Consider the following 20,042-nt stretch of genomic DNA (forward strand, 5'->3'; position numbering starts at 1 on the left):
AGATTATCTAAACCACCCACTATCCCCTGGTAGAGTGTCTGTTTTGGGGCTTTGTGCTAACGCTTTAGATCATAATAGACTGAAAATTGGACAAAAATCTAAATGAAGTATGTGAATAAATACCGTAGCTCCCCACCTGAGATAGTTATGGAAACACACCTTGGAATTTAATTCAACATCAAGTCAGTTTTGTAGTGTAAACCGTGGATAAAAAGCTGTTTTTTATGTTTAATTTTCTCATTATAGTTTCTCAAAGCTGCACTTTTTATTCCCTCACACTTGATTTTGTGTTTCATAGCTACTTTAATTGGCAGATAAACTTGTTTTCTTTCTAAAATTAAAACACAGCTCCTCGAAAACCTGTTCTTGCCATCTGATTCAGAAGGATGAGGATGAATCAGAACTGGTTATAAAGTCGTTAAACGGTTCCACCGCCGCGTCCTTGTGTTCCTGCCCTCTGCCACCGCAAACCGCTGACCCTCGTTTTTTTTTGGGCAGGCGGCCGTGTCACCGAGCCTCCTCGTCTCGTGCCGTCCTCTCCTCGCCTGTCCGCCCACATCCATTCCCACCTCCGCTTGATGAGGAGGAAGTGCGCGACCTCCGACCCCCACCATCGCTGACCTGTCCACAGCTTTCAGCAATCCAGACTGCTCCTGCTGCTCGGTGGCACATGTACATAAACACGTGCACGCTCCGTCTACCTCCTCCTCTTCACACTCACACACTAATACACACACAGAAACCTTCAGTACAACTTTATCAAACCAAGAAAGTCCCTTAGTGAAATTAAAAATCCTTTTTTAATGGAGTACATTGACTGAAGTGAAAGCAGCAGATAAACTATATAACTCATAAGATATAAAAAAATCAACATTGATAATGAAATCAGAGGGATCATGTAAAATTAATCAAATAACAGCAGTCAATGTATCACAATGCTACAGAGAGTATAAGATTTAATACATATTGCATTGAAAATCCTTAACGTATGAATAAAATAGCTGTTGTTTAACGTCTGAGAAAAACAGTCTTAAATTAATAATAGCCCTATATTTCTTGGCTTAATACTGATCCACTGGAACAGAAGGTGGTTGCAAGTTTTAAGAGGAAGTGTAAACTGTAGTTTCCAAATTAGTTTGATTTAACGTGTGTAAGTAACATGACTTATAAAAAACTAAAACCTAGGGATGAGCAGGTACACTCAATATCTGTATTTGTTCAACCAACTAAATTATCTGGATTTGTAGCTGTATTTGGAAAAGCAAATGAGATTAAATAAGGAAAGAAAATGCTTCTTAAAAACCGGTAGCAAAATGAGTTACCGGGGTTGTTTGGCAGGCTTCTGATTGGCCAACGTGGCTCTACGGTAGAAGTTATATCACCACCTGTTGCTTCGGTGTGCGCTTGACAGCCTGCTTTTGCATTTTCATAGCGTTGGTGTGGACGGGATTTTTTATGAACCCAGAGCAGGAAAAAAATGTGTGTACATGTGGACTAGGCCTGAGAGAGAACCTGAGATTTTCCAGTTTTACATTGTACATAACCTTCATTATTCACCGATTATGAGTTGAGGGCAAAGATTGTTTCCAATTTAAGAGAATTAAACACTTGGCTAGCAGGATGCTGAAGGCCATGGCATAGGGAGACCTTGAGCCGGTTGCACTTGCCTTGCAAATAGCACATTAACTGTACTAGTTTCATTTTCGCCCATGAACAATATATCTGCATAAGGTGGTCAGTACAGGCTAAATAAAGAATGATACTATTTAAATGCTGAATGAATTTATCCCTACTGATTAAAAAGGAACAAGACAGAGACTAACAACTAACAACCTAAAACTACTGTAGGTATTGGCTCCCAACTCAGTGATGAGAATGGAGGAGAGACATTTGTAAATGACATCTTCATAATCAGTCACAGAGTCATGCACAGAAGCATTCACAACAATTTATCCACATAAACGCAGTCACACAAGCCTGCGCTCTCAAAAACTCATCAGACATTCACTGACTTCGCTCACACTCTCATTGACGCCCCCTCCCTCCCTCCCTCCCCCCCCCCCCGCCCGCCTCATGCAGACGGCCTCACATGCAGCGAAAAGTCTACAGCAGATGGTTTCAGTGTGAGAGCGCAGCAGAGTGGGAGAGATTGGCACCGGTATCCTCTGAATATAAGCGGCGTCCCAGAATACAATGAAGATATCACTGAGCACGTAGAGCTCCACATCAAATTAGTTCCCAGAATCATCCGTAATGATAAGGAGGATCCTCTCACCGGCATGCCTGCTCCCGCCCCGTACCCTTCAGTCCCAGAAGCAGATGGCTGGATGTGAATGCGGTTCACACATGAGCAGGGAAGAAAGGAAAAAACAATCTTTCCACCTTTACTTTGCAGCTGTTACCCCCTTACGAAGCACTTCTCGATGATGATCCGTAATACATTTGAATTTTAGGATCGTGGGAATACACTCTGTTCTCTCCAACTCTGCTCGCCAGGAGTGTTTAACAACACAATCCAGAGCGTGAACATGTCTCCTGATAGCGGTTTAATACACAGGACCTAAACTTGATACGCAAAATGGACGAAAAAAGATGACCAAGGTAACCAAATTGAACTCAGCAGAGTGGGAAAACTGACTCACGACAACCTAATTATGGGTAGGAGGAATGGAGAAATTCAAATAACCTGCTGCCAAAACAGCTGCAAAGCCACCGTCGCCTGCAGCCGAGGCTAAACAAAATCCAAAATCCAGTGCAGCCATTTAAAACTTCACTTGGCCAGACAACCAGTCAGTGGAGTTTATTTTTTAAAACAGGATTAGGCCAAAAACAAAACAAAAATGATGAATAAATCATTGTGTAACAGCCTGGTAATACATTTGTAAAGACACCAATAAAATCAACAGGGAAAAAAATCCATGTGATAAAAAATAAACAATGTTGAATTTCCCCGAATTAAAAGAGGTCTTTTAATTTGTTCTATAAAAATACCAGGGGAGTTTGCTGTAGTTTGTTCCACGGGGAGGGTTTTCAAGAGTTTACGGCCATAAAAACAAAAATCAGCCTCAACAGATTGGTTGTGGGAAACTAAAAGAAAGGCAGCGAAAGATGTGAGAGATCCAGGCAGATAAATAACATTATCAAACATTAAATTATCATCACATTGCTCCTGCTGTAGGTGGGCGGAGAGGAGCTGCATGTGAGACCCCTGAAGTTGAAACGGATAGTTACCGTTGCATAATGAAATTGTTCTGATATAATTTAACTGCCCTTTTGATTATGTGTTTGATGTACAGACTTTGACTCAGTTTTTTTGGGCGCTGTCATACCAGACTCCTAACAGCGAGGTGAGGCCGTAATAAAATCTGTGGGAGGAGTCTGTTTTCCACTTTGAATGACTTGAGTTGTCTGAGACAGAACCGGCTCTGCTGGGCTTCTTTAGCGATGTGGTCAAAGTCAATACTCCATCTGAGGGGTGTTGATTAAATGTGTGCCGAGAAATTTAAATGAGTTTGTGATAGATATGCCAGAGACATTATAGAGGAGACGGAGACACTTAAGGCATTTTGAAAAGAAAAGGCCGCAACGCCAGAGATGGCGGCTGAACGGCACATATCCCGCCCTTCCCTCCCCCAAAAAGCCAATCGTGTGCTGATCCACGACAGTTTCAACCGTTTTGGTGCGACTGCAGATAGACTGCTTATAGAGAAGGACATCACATTAATGCACAGGATTACCAGGAAAGGTGAGGTTATTCAAGGATTAAACATTAAACTTGCATCTCTGTAAGTTCTCTGTTGGCTGGAGGTGACAACGTGACATCCCGGCACTCTAACTACAACTACAGCCTGTGGGGAAAAAGGTGTTTTAAACTTCATTTTGGGGCAAAGTCGCACCAACTTTTTTAGTTCTGCCTCTTTCCCCATTCATTCAGATCCTGGTCTTGTTAGCCTGAAATAAATACACAGGGCTATGCAAAGATGGCTGCCAAGTGGCAATACTTGGCTGTGAGGACTGTGGTTATGTGTTGACCTGACTCCAATATAGGAGGTTTGGCAGCGGCTCTGTGTCTGAAGTCAGTAATGAGTTCCTGAGTCTCACTTCTGTCTATGGGAGGCACTCATAGGAAAGTTCCTCTTTTATTTTTTCTTGAAAATTAACAAGATAGTTGCAAGTGAGTAGGTTTGTGGCTATTGAAAGCAAATTTAATGAGCAGAGCTGAAATTAATGAACAGAATGTAGGTGTCAGGCTTCTGCAGGTGTTGGAGTATATGATGAAGGCTTAGAAAACTCATCCTTGGAAAAAAGGACCCGCAGTACTGTATAATACGATTCTTTATCTGATTTAATTGAGCTTGTTATGTAATATGTCCCAAACTACAAATATGTTTGCAATGATCTGATGTGACAGCAGCTTCAGCAGTGCAGGAGAACCATTTTGGAAAAACGTCTAAATGCTCCGAAGCTGTAACAACAAAGTGTTTTCCTGTTGTTCAACAATCTGGAAACATTAGTCAACTCCTGCATGAACACCAAGCAGAGCAGAGTTTGATCCAGCTAAACCTTATCTTTAGCCTCATTTGCTGAGGACTAACGCTGCCTGGGGGACATCCAGTAATTTTTAATAATCCGCTCAGTTTTTCTTTTTTCTTTTTTTTTTTAATCATCAGCCAAGTAAAAAATAGAACAGTGTGCAAAGTGAGCAACAAATAATAAAAGGACCACAGCTTTGAAATCCAACAAGCTTGTACACATTTACTGAAAAATCACTTCTTATGACATTGCTGAAGGGATTTCTTTCTTTTTTACAGCAGACAGTAACAGATACCAGAGGTGAGCTGGAGGAATTCACGGTATAGTGAGTGGTTGTAGTGTAAAAGAGCTTTACGCGGAGTCTGTCCATCACATTCCTCAGACGGACACGTCTGCTTCACCCTTTTAATCTCATTGCCCTGGTCGATAATATGGTTTAAAGGCATTTCTGTCTTTAAGTGGTGTCAGAATCTCTCTGCTCTTTAAAAGGTGGAAGTTTAAGTGCTGCTTTCTGCAGTGTTTTGGTGCAAGTAAAGATCTGTTGGTATGAATACTGTGCAGACTTCAGCTGCAGATGGTGTTTTGGTTTGGATTGCTCTTGTTGTCATACTGAACTTCAAATGCAACACTTTTCTGAGTTTTCTTTTTTTATGCCTCCGTGCCGACGATAGCTGTGAAGAAATATGTTTTCGGGGTGGATGGACGGACAGACGGTCCATTCTTCAGAATGTGATATTTCAAGAACGCATTGAGGGAACTTCTTCAAATTTGGACTCAAGGATGAACTGATGAGACTTTGGTGGTCAAGGTCAAAGTCCCCTGTGACCTCACAAGACACACTGTTGGCCATTAATCAACAACACGTGTGATTAATTATGACAATTTTAACACAAAGGTCTAAAAGGATAAAATGATGTTATGACATTTGATACCCAAAAGGTCATCTTCACTGTGACATACATCGGCAAAGGTGGGATTTGTAGTTTTTAAATTGGGGTGTGAGAAAAAGAAGTAAAGCAAAATCTTGAGACAGTTGCTTACATGTCATGAATTAAAACAAAAATGTAATTGTGCTATTCAAGTACATTTCCCATATGCAGAGGCTGGGACACTAATCCATGCGTAGCCCTTTGAAAGTACAACTTCTAACATGACTTTTTTGCCATGTAAAGTTACCCAACTCTCAGCGGTAGTTACTCTGAAGTTTTTCCTCTCATGTGGTCAGATGTGGAGCAGTAAAGTAATGCTTCTGCTCATTTAAGGTCACTGGATGCAAAAGATCTCTTTGTAGATCCAGTAAACATGGTGTTCTTGATGTCCTCAAAGAAATTTTGTTTGAGGACGGACGTGGATCATTCTGTACCCTTGAAAAATGGATTCAGCCACGCCGGCGCTCGGTAAGAATAATTGTGCCCTTGAAGTCCGACAGTGGAGCCGCTGGTTGTCGTTATGGCTCGGTAGTACAGTGTATCCTACCGGGACTGTGCAGCGAAAGTAAAGAATAAAGAAATCTGAGCGCACCACACTGTTGGAGCCATCCCCAACACTTTATTAACTACTTTGTAACCGTCACTTCGGGGTTAAAAATGTGTGTTTTTCTGCTCTGCAGTGTGAAAACGATGCAGAAATGCTCTCCCCCTGCTATCTCCCCCTCTCTCTGAAACAAACTTTTCTTTAAAATTGGCAGCGCAACACTATCGCTTCAGCTCTCAGCTCTCCAGGGAGAAAGTGGTGCTCCCAAAACATTAGGAAATATGCAGGTGATGAATTTTCTTTCATTTAATAGCTTAGTCTCCTGTAAGGGTTGATCTTTTGTCTTCTCTCAGTCTCCAGAAAATGAAAAAAGGAATGAATAAAAGGCTGAATCTTCTACCTTCCTTTTTCTTTTCTTTTTTGCCAGTCTCAACTCAAAAACAAAACACCTACCTCAGTCTACCTGAGGCCAAAAAAAGGCCAAGGTTTTACCGATGTGAAAGCTCATTTGAGCCGTGGCGGATGTATTTGTTGTTCGGGGATGTCAGGGCATCTCCTCTCCCACCGATCCAGCTGTGGCTGCATCCGAACCAGACGAGATCGGAGAGAGGGAGAGTCCTCACCTCATCTCACCCTCCGCAAAACGCTATTAAGTAGGAGGAAACCCATTCTCTCTGCCCCTTGTTCCTGCAGTCTCCCTCCCTGCTGGAGCTTGGGAGATGGATTGATCAAGGTGACCCCAGCCGGCACAGCGTCTGCTCGGCCCGCCCACCCTCACGCCATCGTGCCTCGCTCTCACTCTGTTCTGACGGCTCACACGCTGTTCGTCCCCCCCCCTAGGCGGAGGACTTCAGAGCTGCCTTCAGCAGCTTCTCGGATGTGAGACTCCCCACCACGTTCTCCCCGGCGGTTCGGTGTTTCTTGGTGGGTTTTATGACGAAGAAATCTGAGAGTATCTTCCCCTTTTTAAGTGGGTCAAAGCCGTAGAAGTGAAATGTGTGAATATCCTCAATTACCAGCTAATACAATAACATCTCCAGACAATTTATGATCATAGGAGAAGCCATCATCCCTGTAACGCGATGATGTATTACATAATCAGGAAATATATTATCACAGGATCAGGCTTTATTACATTTTCAGTCATTTAGAGAAATGTTTTATTGAATCCTACATTTCATTTGCTCGTAACTCTTAAGGCTGTCTAATACTGCACTAATTCTCTGCAGTTCTCTTAAACAGCATTTAGCCGTTATAAAATGCTTAAACTATCCACTGAAAGCAAAACTAATGAATGTCTGCAGCAGCGTTCTGATGATCGAAGGGTAAAACTCTCCCTTGAAACCAGTGCTAATGAAATTGCAAGCATGTGAGCCATAAACTCTTCACTGAGACAAGTTTTAATGAAAGGCTCTGAAGCAGCTTTTACATTTGAAATTAGACTATTTTACTTTTTAAAGACATAAATCAATAAAACATTGTAATAGCAATTAATTTTAATCGGTGAGATGTCTGTTAATCTTACACAGAGTTGGCAAAAGTACACATATTCTTTCCTTGAGTAGTTCAGATACTTGTAAGAGTAGAAGTACTGATACAACTTCTTTACTCAAGTAAAAGTAATAAAGTACAGGCCCTGATATGTACTCAAAGTATAAAAGTAAACATTTTTGCTCTGAAGGACATTTTCTAACTGAAGCTTATGTCAAAGACTGTAAAACTCAAAAGTAGAATCGATAGGATTTTGTCCGAGCTGTTCGTAAACGCACCACAAAGATAGTTGATCGTTCAGTCTCATTCCCAGGACGTCGAGTAATACTCAAGTAAAAAACAGATACCTGAAAAATCCACTTAAGCACCTCTGGTTGCATGTTAACTTTCCCAACACAGAACTTTTACTGTATTGACGTTGTCTTAGATACAGATGATGATGCCAAGGAACTAAAGCAAGCAGACATGAACGGAAAACATGTTCCCTGTGAACAGAGGCAGCAACATCACCTGTGTTTAAAGTGCTGTAAAGCCCCTGTAGATTACCGAGAGCGATGCTTTAAGATTCTACGAGAATCTCCTCCTCCTCCTCCTCCTCTCTCCTGAGGTCAGCGTTCGCTGCACCACCGCACAGAACAAAAGGCCCGCTTCTGAGGTGATCAATCCTGAAGTGAGAGGTGAAGAGACGGGAGTTAAGATGATGAGAGACGGGGAAGAAAAGACGAGCAGCGGGCAGCACTGAAGGTCACTCACACAGGAAGCTGAGAATCTCAGAAAACACGCATCCTCCGTTAAAAGGGAAGGCCTTTGTTAACGGTATCCTCTGCGTAGTCGAGCTAACAAGAGTCTCCTCGGACCTGACAGGATGCGGATTCATCAAAATGTGATGAAAAAGAATCGGGAGGAACTGCAGCGCTGGCAGCCGGCTACCTCTGCAACAGAGTTAGAAGACAAGCTTTAGACTTGGCTGTCCGTGCCAGCTCCGCAGCAAATATTAGCTTTGGTTTTAAAAGGAAATACACAGCATGCAAATGATAGACTGCTAACAGTACATTTTGTATGGCTTGTTTTGAGTTCATTCCTCGTGTTTGTGAACAAACTTGGATTCTAGCTGTTTCACTGCAGTGTTTGCGATGGTGTCCCTCCACGTTTTATCTGTCTGTGTGTGTGAGAACATGTGTTTTTTTTTGTCTCCGAGTTCCCAAGACACTCCTAAACCCTGCTAATCTCAATTCCACTGAGATGGTGCGTATAATTAGAGTTTGGATCAGCGCCAGTGTCAGCTCGCGATACGCAGGCTGGCTCATGATAGCGACCCCCGCTGCATTGTGGTTGACCCCCAATTGCCCCAGTAACATCCAACCCCTCCTCGCCCCCCACCCACCCATCCACCATGGTGCTGGTTCAGAGCTTATCATAAGCCTGGAACCGCTGTCAAAACCTCCCTCCGCCTCCCGCCTGTACTTTTTGATTCTGTTTCATCTCGTCTCAGGCTGTCTTCACTTTTCTTTTACTTTTGTTCATTTCTTCTTATCTCCTCCATCCTTTTTCTTACTTCCGATACCGCCTCACTTCACTTCGTCTGTCGCTGTGAAGTCGAAACTCTGATATCTCCGACTTAAGCTCAATATTTTTTTAGATTTGTTCAAACAACATATTAAAATGTTGGTAGCTCAGTATTAGTACAAGTTGACGTTCCTTTTTTTTAAGATTTTCATATCGATGCAGAGAGCTCACCCTGCTTAACCTCCTCTAAGTTTATGTACGGTACTTGTTGCAACTGTGCAGATAATTGGTATCTCCAAAGGGCAACACACACCGTTGGCTCACGGTAAACTGTGTATGTCACTGTCCTATTTCTTGGTGTCAGCTTTGTTACAGTCTCACCTTTGTAGATGCATTTTAGCTCCAGTACATGTACTGCTTCTCTACAGTGTGTCTGCTGTGTCAGATGGATCTTGATATAGTGTCATCATTCCTAAGAAAACTGCTCCGTGGCACACAAAGCCAAAAAAAACTTCCCGGGTGCAAAATTCCCTAGATCTTCTGCTTTGTGCAGCCCATAGTGCATGCTAACTTCTAGTTCAACTCTCTGTTATCGGACCAAATGGATCCAATTCTGATTTCATTCTGATTACCAGCTGCACAATCGTGCACGATAAAGTCACAACTTTACAGGTGGTCAAAATGTGAACATGTTAATGTTTTACAGCTGCTTATTTCACAGTGTAAGCTCAAAGTCCTTTTGGATCAGTGTGCATCGTGTGACGTTTGTAAAGTCCAGTGTTATTCCTGGAGGCTTAGTGCAACAATGTGTTGTGATGCAGCGTGAGGCTAAGCAACAGAACCAGTGTGAGGTATTTTTTGGGTCAAAAGATTGCTCTTTGTTTATCAAAGCCCTAAAATATCCTTAAAGATTAGTGCCTTGAATAATGATAATGACATGGATGAAGTAAATGTAAAATTATCTTGACTCAAGGTCCACTCACAAGCTTATATTGGATCTTTCAAACATATCACACTGGGACATATCACACTGGGATACATATCACACTAGGACATTATGAAACTTTAAATGTTCTGAGCGCCTCGTGGACTTCTCGTCTAAAAAATTGAGGCTGACAGTTCATTCTTGACCTCGGGTACCTTTCGCCAGCTGTTGTTTGCACGTTAAAGAGTGATGAACACTATGAGATACAGTCAAACTCTAGCACAAGCTAGTAACTGGACGTGTTCCTTCTGTCAGTTCGTTTTCATTACTTGCACTTCATCGGACAGTCCGGCTCACGTTAGAACATCTATTAATACGTACTTCTACTTCTACCTCCTTAAAACTTTAATGTCCTTTTAATATCCTTGATTCAGACATGTTAAAGCTCTGTATTAAGACAGCAGAATATGGCCTTCCTTCTAGTTTAAATATGCCATAATGAAATGTAACCATAGTCTGTTGAGATCAGGAGATATACGGTAGCACAGTTCCTTCAAAACGACTGTATAATGAGACATTTTGGGCTAAAAACAACAAGAAACTAATCTCAGTTATGAGTAAATACACTGGTCACTGTCAGTCTTCAATAAAGCCTGGTGGGTGAGGTTAAAAACACAGAGATGGGGCTGTTGTAATCTGTCAAAAAACAAGCCATGATTATGCAAACAGCGTAGTGGGCAGCATTGATTAAGTAGTTTACATATTAGATCTGACCAGCAGACAGAACAGGGACTAAGTGGCGCCGGGCCCAGGTGTTATTCAGTTGTTAGTGACAGGAATATCAGAGCGCCGACAGCCTGCCAAACATTTTAAACAACTGCAGAAAACTTAATTCGTGAGGATGCTGACGACTCTTTTCCTATTGAGTTCAGAGTACTTCTCTTGACATGGAAGGTTTTTTGCTCGTGCTGGGCTGTGGTCCAGTTCTGTCTCCTTGTACTCATTTCTGTTTTCGAGGGCTTTTTTCACGAAAATAGGGAAGACTTGCATTTTTAGGGCTGAAGAGAGATGGCTGGAATGACTCACTCTCTGTGTTGAGTGGTTAAATGCTTTTTCAGTGAATTTTCTCAACTTTATTCGAGGATTTCTAACCTCTTTCTTTTCACTCCATGTTTCAGTTTTATCTCATTACAAGCTTTCTGGAGTTTTATTTTTCATTGTTTCATTTCTTTTTCTTTTGCCCGCTCCTCTTTTGATGGAGTATTGATTGGCATTGTAGGTGGGAGGAGGTGAAGGTATACAGTATGTACAGGATGGAGGAGGAGGAGGATGCACAGGTTTAGATGGGAGGGGTGAGACGGACAGCAGGAGGCCGGCGGTGAGGAAGAGGGGGAGAGTTGGGGGAGTGACGGAGAGAGAAAAGATAGGAGGGGAGACAAAAAGATGTGGTGAGTGAGCGAGAGAGAAAGAGGGATCAAAGCCTTCTCCCTTGTCAGTATTCACAGTGTGTGTCCTCTACACCCACCCCGCTGCCGGAGAGATGGAAAGATGAAGCGAGAGAGAGCAGCAAGCAGCTAACGTTGCTTCACAGACAAAGATTTCCTCCCTCCCGCCCTCTCTTCTCCTCCCCTCTCTCCCTCTCCTCCCCCCCTCATGCCTCTCACTCCGCAGTTTTCCTTCAGTGATGCTGAGGGATGATTGAGAGCTCTCCCTCCGACAGCATTTTTAAACAGACGCATCAATAAATAAACGGCTTGATGTAGTGCAGTGTGTGGACTGCATGTGTGTGTGTGTGTCCATCCATGTGCTCGGGTAACTGCACAGAGGATGCGTGTGTCTGTGTGTGTGTGTGAATATGTTCTCCACGCCCAGGCGATCTGGCACTCCATCCCCGCTCCCCTGGGCGAACTCTTTGAACGCCTTTGTCTTTCTTTCTGCTCCCATTTCTTTCTCTTTGCTCTCCCAAGCTTTCTTTTTTTTTTCCCGCCGTCACTCGTCCCTCTCCAACATCTTCAGGCCGAGTTCTCCCATATTTCTCTTTAGTCTCATTTCCCCTTCTTTTTCTGTTTTTCTCCTGCATCTCGTTGTTTTGTTTTTTTTTATTTCATCCCTCGCTCCCCTCGCTTCCTCCCTCCCTCCCCTCTGCGCTCTGCTGACGCACTCAATCTCTTTGGCACACCGCTGCTCACTTTGAGAATGCTCAAACACAGCTCCCTCACACAGCTCCTGTAAGTGTGTGTGTGTGTGTGTGTGTTTGTGTGAGAGTAAAATGCGGTAGTGAGTCCACAGATTTGTTCTGAAGCTGCAACTAACGATTGTTGATCAATCTATAGATAATGTTAAAGCTGCCTATAATCAATATTTCATATATTTAACAATGTCACTTGTCACTCTTAGCGACAGACCCACAGAGGATTTATTCTGCGCATTTTAGCATCTTTCAGCTCATTGTTTTGGTCTGATAAACTCACTGTACACCACCTGCTCAGCACCAGAGGTCTGAAAAGCAAAGTCAGTGACTTGCTGGTGAGCATAGTGGAGGATTTAGCACCTTTAAAAGACACATATGTTCCTCTTGTGACCAAAACAAGGCTAAAGTACAGAATATTTGACCTGGGTTTACCAAATGGGCAATCCAAATTACTTCAATCTAAATTAAAGATATGATATGTAGGAATTCTCTATTAAAATGTCTAAAAACAACTAGATCTTTATTATTTGTTTTGCTTAGCATGGGTACTTATATTATCTCAAATGTTTTGATAAAAGCCAAAAGGAATCCACAATTTCACTCAGGTAACAATGACTTAATATGAATAAAACTTTAAAACATCAGCTGTGAATCTGTGCCTGAGTCACTTCAGATAGACTTTAATCAGTGTCACTCGTGCAGGGAATATTCCCCCCAAAAAACAACACACATATCCAGGGTGTGTTGTGTAGAAATAAAAGTGCTGCAGTCAGGTTGATTAATAGGAGGAAAGATAAATCCACTCGTCACCAAAAGTTAAAAAGTAATCTCTGAAATTCTCTTTCCGTTGGTGTTTAATCCTCCAGAAGGTCTGGTTCTGCACCGCTCTCCACAAAACACTCAATGTCTTATATTTTATTTTGATATAGAGACATCCTGTAGCAGAAATGACACGTTGTGCATTCAATGGTAGTGTTGTTTTGTTTGTGAACACTCAAAGAAGTTGAGAACCACTGGTCTACATCATGTATATATCACCTTTTTCTAGCTAATAATATGTCAGCTCAGCTCATTTCTCTGGTCATGTGATTGTATTCATGTCTCATATGTGTATTTATTTCAAACATTTTAACTTTTACCTGCAGGCACATTTGCTCATGTGCGCGTTTGTAATTGCACGCTGTGTGCTTGTGAGAATTAATTTGCATTTGTGAGAATACACACACACACACACACACATACATGATTGCCCATGTGGAGGTATCTCCAAACTACCTGCCTGCATGCATGTGTGTGTGACCGCATGTATCTACCTCTATGAGCATGTCTCATAATAAGGATTATGTATGCACAGTTTGCTCTGCTGCAGTCAGATATTTGCTCCCCTTCCTCTCACACACACACTAACCACCCTGCAGAAAACTAAGAGCCAATTTAAGAAGTAGGCGACTTGCACTGTAACTCCTCTGGCTTCTGGTTATCTTTGGAGCGCTGACTGTTTGCCGCAGAGCAGCTGCCTACTCGCCACAAGGCATAATGAGATCCGGGCAAATTGCGTCTTCTGTAGGACTCCGTCGGGGACGGCCTTCCATTCCGAAACACCCCCACTCCGAAACACCGCTGTTCCGAGTCCGACTTTCAACTTCAAATTACTTCCCAATAGGGTTAGGGTTAGGGTTAGGGTTTCCCCCATAGCCTTTTCGGAATAGCGGGGTCTTTAGAAAAAATGGGAAACCCCGCCATTACGAAGAATGGAAGTCTATTTTCGGAACAGAACGGGGTTTCGGAAAGGCGGGGTGTAACCGACTCCGTCCAATGTTTGTGCACAGAAGTCTCACACATCCTTAACCTGATGGTGGCAGCCCAGACTTTTGACAAGTGGGCTGAAGATTGAGAAGATTGTAGTTTGGAAGTTACAAACTTATCAGATCTGTGGTTCAATTTGATGCCAATGAAAGGAAAACTTATTTTTTCTTTCCCTCCAATATTGGACTTTCTGCAGTTTTCTGGACAGCATTTCTGTCGGGGACAATAACATTTTATTCACCAACCTAAGTTCAATTCTGGGGAAGCGGCGACATGTTTGTTTACTACGTTTGATCGTCTGTGTTCTTGTGTTTGTTGCCCTGTTGGACTCCAGTGAAGCGATGTGGCTGCATTCCCAGACCTCAGGAGGTGGTTTTTGCAGGTAAAACATTATCATAGCCAAAAGGAATGAGGGCCAGGACTTTGCAAATAAGAAAAATAGAGCTTTTTCTTTGAAACAACAAGAAGGAGAGAAGGGGTAAACAGCTTGCTCTGGCTCTCTGTTGCTGCTGGAGACCTTTGGATACAGAACTCATGCTGGTGTGAAGTTACAGTGCTTAAATGTGTTCTCTGGTTCAGTCTCACTGCCTCATCAACTCATTTCCAGTAGCAGCAGGCTGTTGTTTTTAGCATAAAAACCTTTGATAAACACTACTTCCCTTACACCAGACGGCTGAGAGACGAAGTTAACGACTAGCTGGTGAACAAGAGGCAGAGGTTTCCCCCAGGAGTTTGTGGAGACGGAGCTAAAAGAAGAATGACTATTGGACTTACTTGCGTCAGGTGGACAAAAAAGACAAGTTTAAATAAATGCTAATGTAGCTTCTTGTCTGTTAGCTAACAGGTTCAATTCAATTTAGTGTTTACGGCTACCTCCCAAGTGCTCCAAATACCAATTAAGGCAGCTTTGACGTGTGAGATCAGGAAAAATTCTGTATATTTTATGAGATTAATTGGTGAAAACACCACCTTTGCCAAAACAACAAATATGCATTCAGTATATATAATTGCAACAGGATATAATCACACAGTTTGCACCTAGATGCCTTTAAATGGCCTCTAACACAGTCAAATTAACCATTTTACCCTTCAGAAAAGCTTTTGTATTTCTTTCCGTTGTCATCTTATGGTACTGCTACTTATTTTTCTAATTGTAAAGCTTAGATTTGGTCTTATCTTGTATTCTAATTGCCAACAAAATGTTTGTGCAGAACTGTAATTGCCCTAAAGCAAAATAAACTTTTATCTTCTCCCTCACACTGACATTAACACAAAAACAACCTCCTGTTGGAGCAGCTTATTGTTCAGTAGCACAAGTTATGGATTGTGGACAGTTTCAAGATGTAAAGTAGAAATATTTAATTGTTAATATGACAAAAGACTTGCATATGAGCTCAGCCACATGTCACTGTTTAAACAACGGTTTGCTGTGTGTGAAGGTAGGAGACCGGGCTGTTTGCAGAGAAGGAGGTGGACTGAATCTATAAAGTTTGTTTACCGCAACATTCAGATGCTCCTCCATCTGCTTTTTATCCAGTAAATCAATTCTGTTGCTTTGTGCTGTTCAAGGAGCTCCGCTTATGAAAAAGGATGTTGTCTGCATGCAGATTCTCACTTCTTCTGCATCCTGTTTGCAGATCCAGACTGATGTTGCTGCCTGGCTCGGCCTGTTGCATCATTATGAATGAGGTTGATTTTGCCAGAATGCAGAACTTGTTAAAAGTTCATAATGAGTTTAGGTTCATTATCTCTCCTCAGAGTTGAACCTGATCCTTAGGTTTGGTGGTTTGAGTTTTGTTGTTTGGCAGGAAAGTCTTTGATTTGTACTTGAAGGTGCAATTTGTAAGAAATGGCCAAAAATCAAAGGTAGCTCCAAACCTATAGGGGGCAGCATAACCGCTTACTCACTATGGACTTTGCTGTAGCTCAGTGAGTTGTGGAGCTCCACGGACATATAAGCTAACACGAGGTTGACCTCATCTCAACCTCAGCCACCTCCCAGTGAACAGGACTGGACACCAGACTGGGACCGAACACAGCCCCTGAGACCGACAGATGCCAGTTTAAAGACAGGTGATACAGTATGGAGGTGATTTACAGCGGCTCTGACCAGGACTGGGGCTTCACAGTTTGGAGCTACAGTATGGAGGTGATTTACAGCGGCTCTGACCAGGACTGGGGCTTCACAGTCCTGGTCAGAGCCGCTGTAAATCACCTCCATACTGTATCACCTGCCTTTAAACTGGGTTCGACACGGCACGGCAGAGGAGAGCCTGAATATTTTCACATCTTACTCAAAGAACGTTGTTGGTGTTATTTTGTTTACGTTGAGTTTGAATGAAGCGTGTTTTAAGATGAGTTAAAGAGGCAGGTAAGCTTGTCTAAGGAGGAAAAAAGGTGTAAAAATATCTCCTTTCTTGACATTTTGTGAGTGTATTCTGGATATACGGGGGCTATCAGACTATCACCTCCAGCTGGTTCAGTAGGCATATCTGCAATATAATACATAGACGTCTTTGACATAATATCAACACTGTTGTTTCTTTACACTGTTGATAATTCTGGCTATATGTAATATCTTACACATTGCTCCTTTAAGACTTGGTGTTAACAGATTGATTTTTGAGTCAAGGACTTTCTTTGTCGGTAAAATGGCTCAAATTGTAACAGCCATTCAATCAATTTCCTGGCTGGTTTGTGTTGCAAATCTACCAGCCACTTGCATACTTCAGCAGCTCTTGGCTGGTGGCTGGTCCTAATTTTGTGCCCTTGTCAAGGACTAAGGAGAGCAAAGATGGCTGAGCGCTCAGTGTGCGGTGTTGCTACACACACACAGCAGTCACCATCACACTCACAAAAGGCTACATATTTTGGCTCTCAGATGCTTCACACAGTGGGGTTTCTAATCATGACAAATTGTTACTCGGCACAATGAGCTGCTCATTTGCGTTTTTCATTTGTTTCCTTGTATTGACTGCTGTGGCGGCGGCGAAGAATGTACAACATCAAGACGTTAGACTGGGCATGCTTCAGCCTGTTTTCATTTGTGTTCACGGTAATGAGGCAACTCTTTGGCGTTGTATTTCATTCATACTTCATGGGTGTTATTGTTCTGCTATAATACATCGCACCGTTCGTGTTTTCTGCTCGTCAGGATTGATTTGGTTTCTCTCTGTTTGATCAGAGCTTTTAATGAACCCTCTCTTATACTTTATCTCCTCCGCAATAAGTAATATTCTGAGGAGTCTGTTTTATTAGCCACCTTTTCTAATGAACTTTCTTATACAAAAATAATGAAGAGTTTAGCGAACCAAGCATTTTTAGAAAGAGGCTGCAGAAAACATGCCGCGCCAGCTCTGTTACTTATTAAGTCTCGATGGCCTTGTAGTTTCTGAGAAAAAAACAGTAAAGAGGTGAACTGAATGATGAGAGATGCATTCAGGCAGTGTCCAGGTAAATCAAGCACCATTGTCTATCAGACGACATTAAATTGGCAGCAATCAGTTCAGAGTACTTTCAAAAATTGGACACTCAACATGTGGTGTGTGAGTAGAAAGCGTCTGTGCACGTTGCTGCTTATTTTAGGTCACCCATTTAAAGTGTAGCCTTAATAGTTTGTAAGAAATAGTACAATAATTGAGTGGGTAGGGGCTATTTTTGTTACCAATTACCATGCCAATCTTGTGCGCAATGAATTGATTTATCTTTTGGTTTAAGAAAAATTAAAAAAAAATGTCATTCAAATTACCAGGGGACTCAGAGATTGGACAAAGGAAGCAATTTGAAGACATCACTTTGGGCTCTGGATGATTGTGATGAGCATTTTTCACAGTTCTCTGACATTTTATAAATGTTTTCAGCCCTAATTAAGTGCAAGATAGTGTATAATATGTTTATTAGCTTTAGAGATGCTGGTAGGCTGGCAGCTTGTGCTACTTTTGGACGGAGCCAGGCTAGCAGTTTCCTACTTTATCAAGTCTTAAGCTAACTGCTGTAGCTGCTACTACTGACTGTAGCTTTAAGAATAACCAACATAAGAGCAGTGGCAATGTAATTTCTTGGCCAGCTAAAATCCAAATAAGCATAATACTTAAAATTAAGGCTACTGTAGGGATGACTATTGCTTATTAACACATTAACACATGATACATTTTATAATTAATCATCATTAATGCAGAAATAATGTGGAAGTGGGTAAAGGCAAGTATTAGAAGTTTGGTAGGTTCAGAAAATTACATCATTTCACTGTAATGCAGCTTTTAAAACCAGGAAAAGACAGCACTTACTGTATCACTACGTAATGATATCCAACATCCAGGACCACCAGTGATTTTAACCAGTCCTACCAGTGATGTACAACAATTCCCTTAAAAACTAGTGACTCAAGGGAAGTAAAGGTTCATTTCCTCCTCGCCAGCTGTTACAACAGAGAGGAGTAAAGGGAGATTTGAATACAGGCACACATCAACAGACGCACGCAGGAATATAATGAGCTGACTTGATCCACAAAGAAAATCGAGGACGTTATATCGGGGACACTTTTCTCCCCTTGTCAGGCTTAACTGTGGAGAGAAAGAGACTTTCCATCAAGCTACTTTTGTCACCCTCAATGAGGATCTGATTATAATGCCTGACATTTAGAGAGGAAGTGCTAACATGTCAATAACCGCCATTGACAGCCTCACAGGAGGGATGGAAACGCTCAGCAGATTAATTGCAAGCTGCTGAGAAGTCGACCGGGAGGTTGTCGACCTCCTGCCTAAGCCTTGACCCCCACGTGAACGTGCATTGACACACAAATGCCACTTGTGATTTTCTACTGCGTGGGCTTTCAAGTTGGATCGCAGTGCTGCCCTTTACTTACACCTACTCTCTGCCAAGGTCTTACAGTAATGAGACAGCGGCCGATTGATTGTGTTGAAATGCTTCTGATTTTCTGTCTACATGCATAATTCCTCACAGAAGAGAAACTTTGTCGTGCTCCATTGTAGCAGTTTCACTTGCATTGTGAGCTGAAGCGCTCAGAGATGCATCTCAAACAAACGATCAGTTAGACTTTTAGACTTTCTTTCTTCCCTCCCTTGTGAGTTTTTGTCACATTTCTGTCTGTTTTCGCTGCTCATGTAGCGGCTGCAGGTGTTTTTGTTTCGTTCTGAGGGGCTTGCTGCTGGTATTCTTGGTGTCTTGACAGTTGACGCCGTTTGTTTCTCGATTCATGGCACTTTGGCTGCTTTGACAGTTGACGACCCAGGTGCACCACGTTGTTTACTGTGGTCTCTAGCTTTCATCCACCTCCTCCTCATTTTCTCCCATCGTCTCCTTCCTTCTGCTCCTCACACTCTTTCACACCATCTTCATCTTCCTCTATCCTTCTTCTAATTCTCTTTAATTCCTTGTTCATTCTCTCTTTCTTCAGCTTCTGTTTCCTTCTCGCCTTCCCCCACCTTCCCTCGTAATCGCCTCCCTCCTTCTCTTCTTCTGGCCAAGGTCCATGTTATAAATCAGACCAAACTGAGACTGTGCCTCTGCCTTGCAGTGATGGAAAGAAGTGCATTTACTCAAGTAAAGTTTAAAGAGTTGTTGTACTTCTTAAGAGACTGAAGCCATGATACAAATCCGTGGTTTCAAGTCTAGGATCTGGTGTCCGTCATCACACTGCCACCGCTGCGTTTTCATCTCTTTGACTCTCACGTCAGTCCTCAAAAGGAAGAAAAATGCAGTTACACTGCAGGATTGTACTTGCAAAAACAGTATAGGCACACTGCAATATTGTTCTTTTTACCCAAATGAAAGATTTAAATACTGCTTCCACTCTTGCCTCCATGATTGCCACACTGGCTTCACGCTGGGCAGTTGATTGGAGAATATACAGTCTGTGTTTTCCGGTCACTGACCTTCACCCTCCTCCTCTTCTTCTTCCTCCTTCTCCCTAGCAACTACTGAGAGAGATGCAGCAGATGGCCAGCCGGCCTTTCGCCACCATCAATGTCGCCTTGGAGACGGACGAAGAGCCACCTGACCTGATAGGAGGAAACGTCAAGGTGAGCACAACCTTTTTTTTTTTTTTTCTTTGAGCGATCGCCGCCAAACCCCAGAGATCTCCCCGCTGCCTGGCCT

General features: G+C 42.4%; 1 protein-coding gene across 2 annotated transcripts in view; it reads left to right on the forward strand.

Moving 5' to 3' along the window:
• Window positions 1-20,042, forward strand: part of atrn (attractin) — a 139,859-nt gene that overhangs the window by 96,461 nt on the left and 23,356 nt on the right. For both annotated transcript variants that reach the window (XM_073483318.1, XM_073483317.1), the window contains exon 27: window positions 19,859-19,966. In XM_073483318.1, the coding sequence (XP_073339419.1) occupies window positions 19,859-19,966 (108 nt within the window). The remainder of the gene's footprint in view (window positions 1-19,858; window positions 19,967-20,042) is intronic.

This window comes from Pagrus major, chromosome 16 (assembly GCF_040436345.1).
Source record: "Pagrus major chromosome 16, Pma_NU_1.0".
Classification (NCBI taxonomy): domain Eukaryota; kingdom Metazoa; phylum Chordata; class Actinopteri; order Spariformes; family Sparidae; genus Pagrus; species Pagrus major.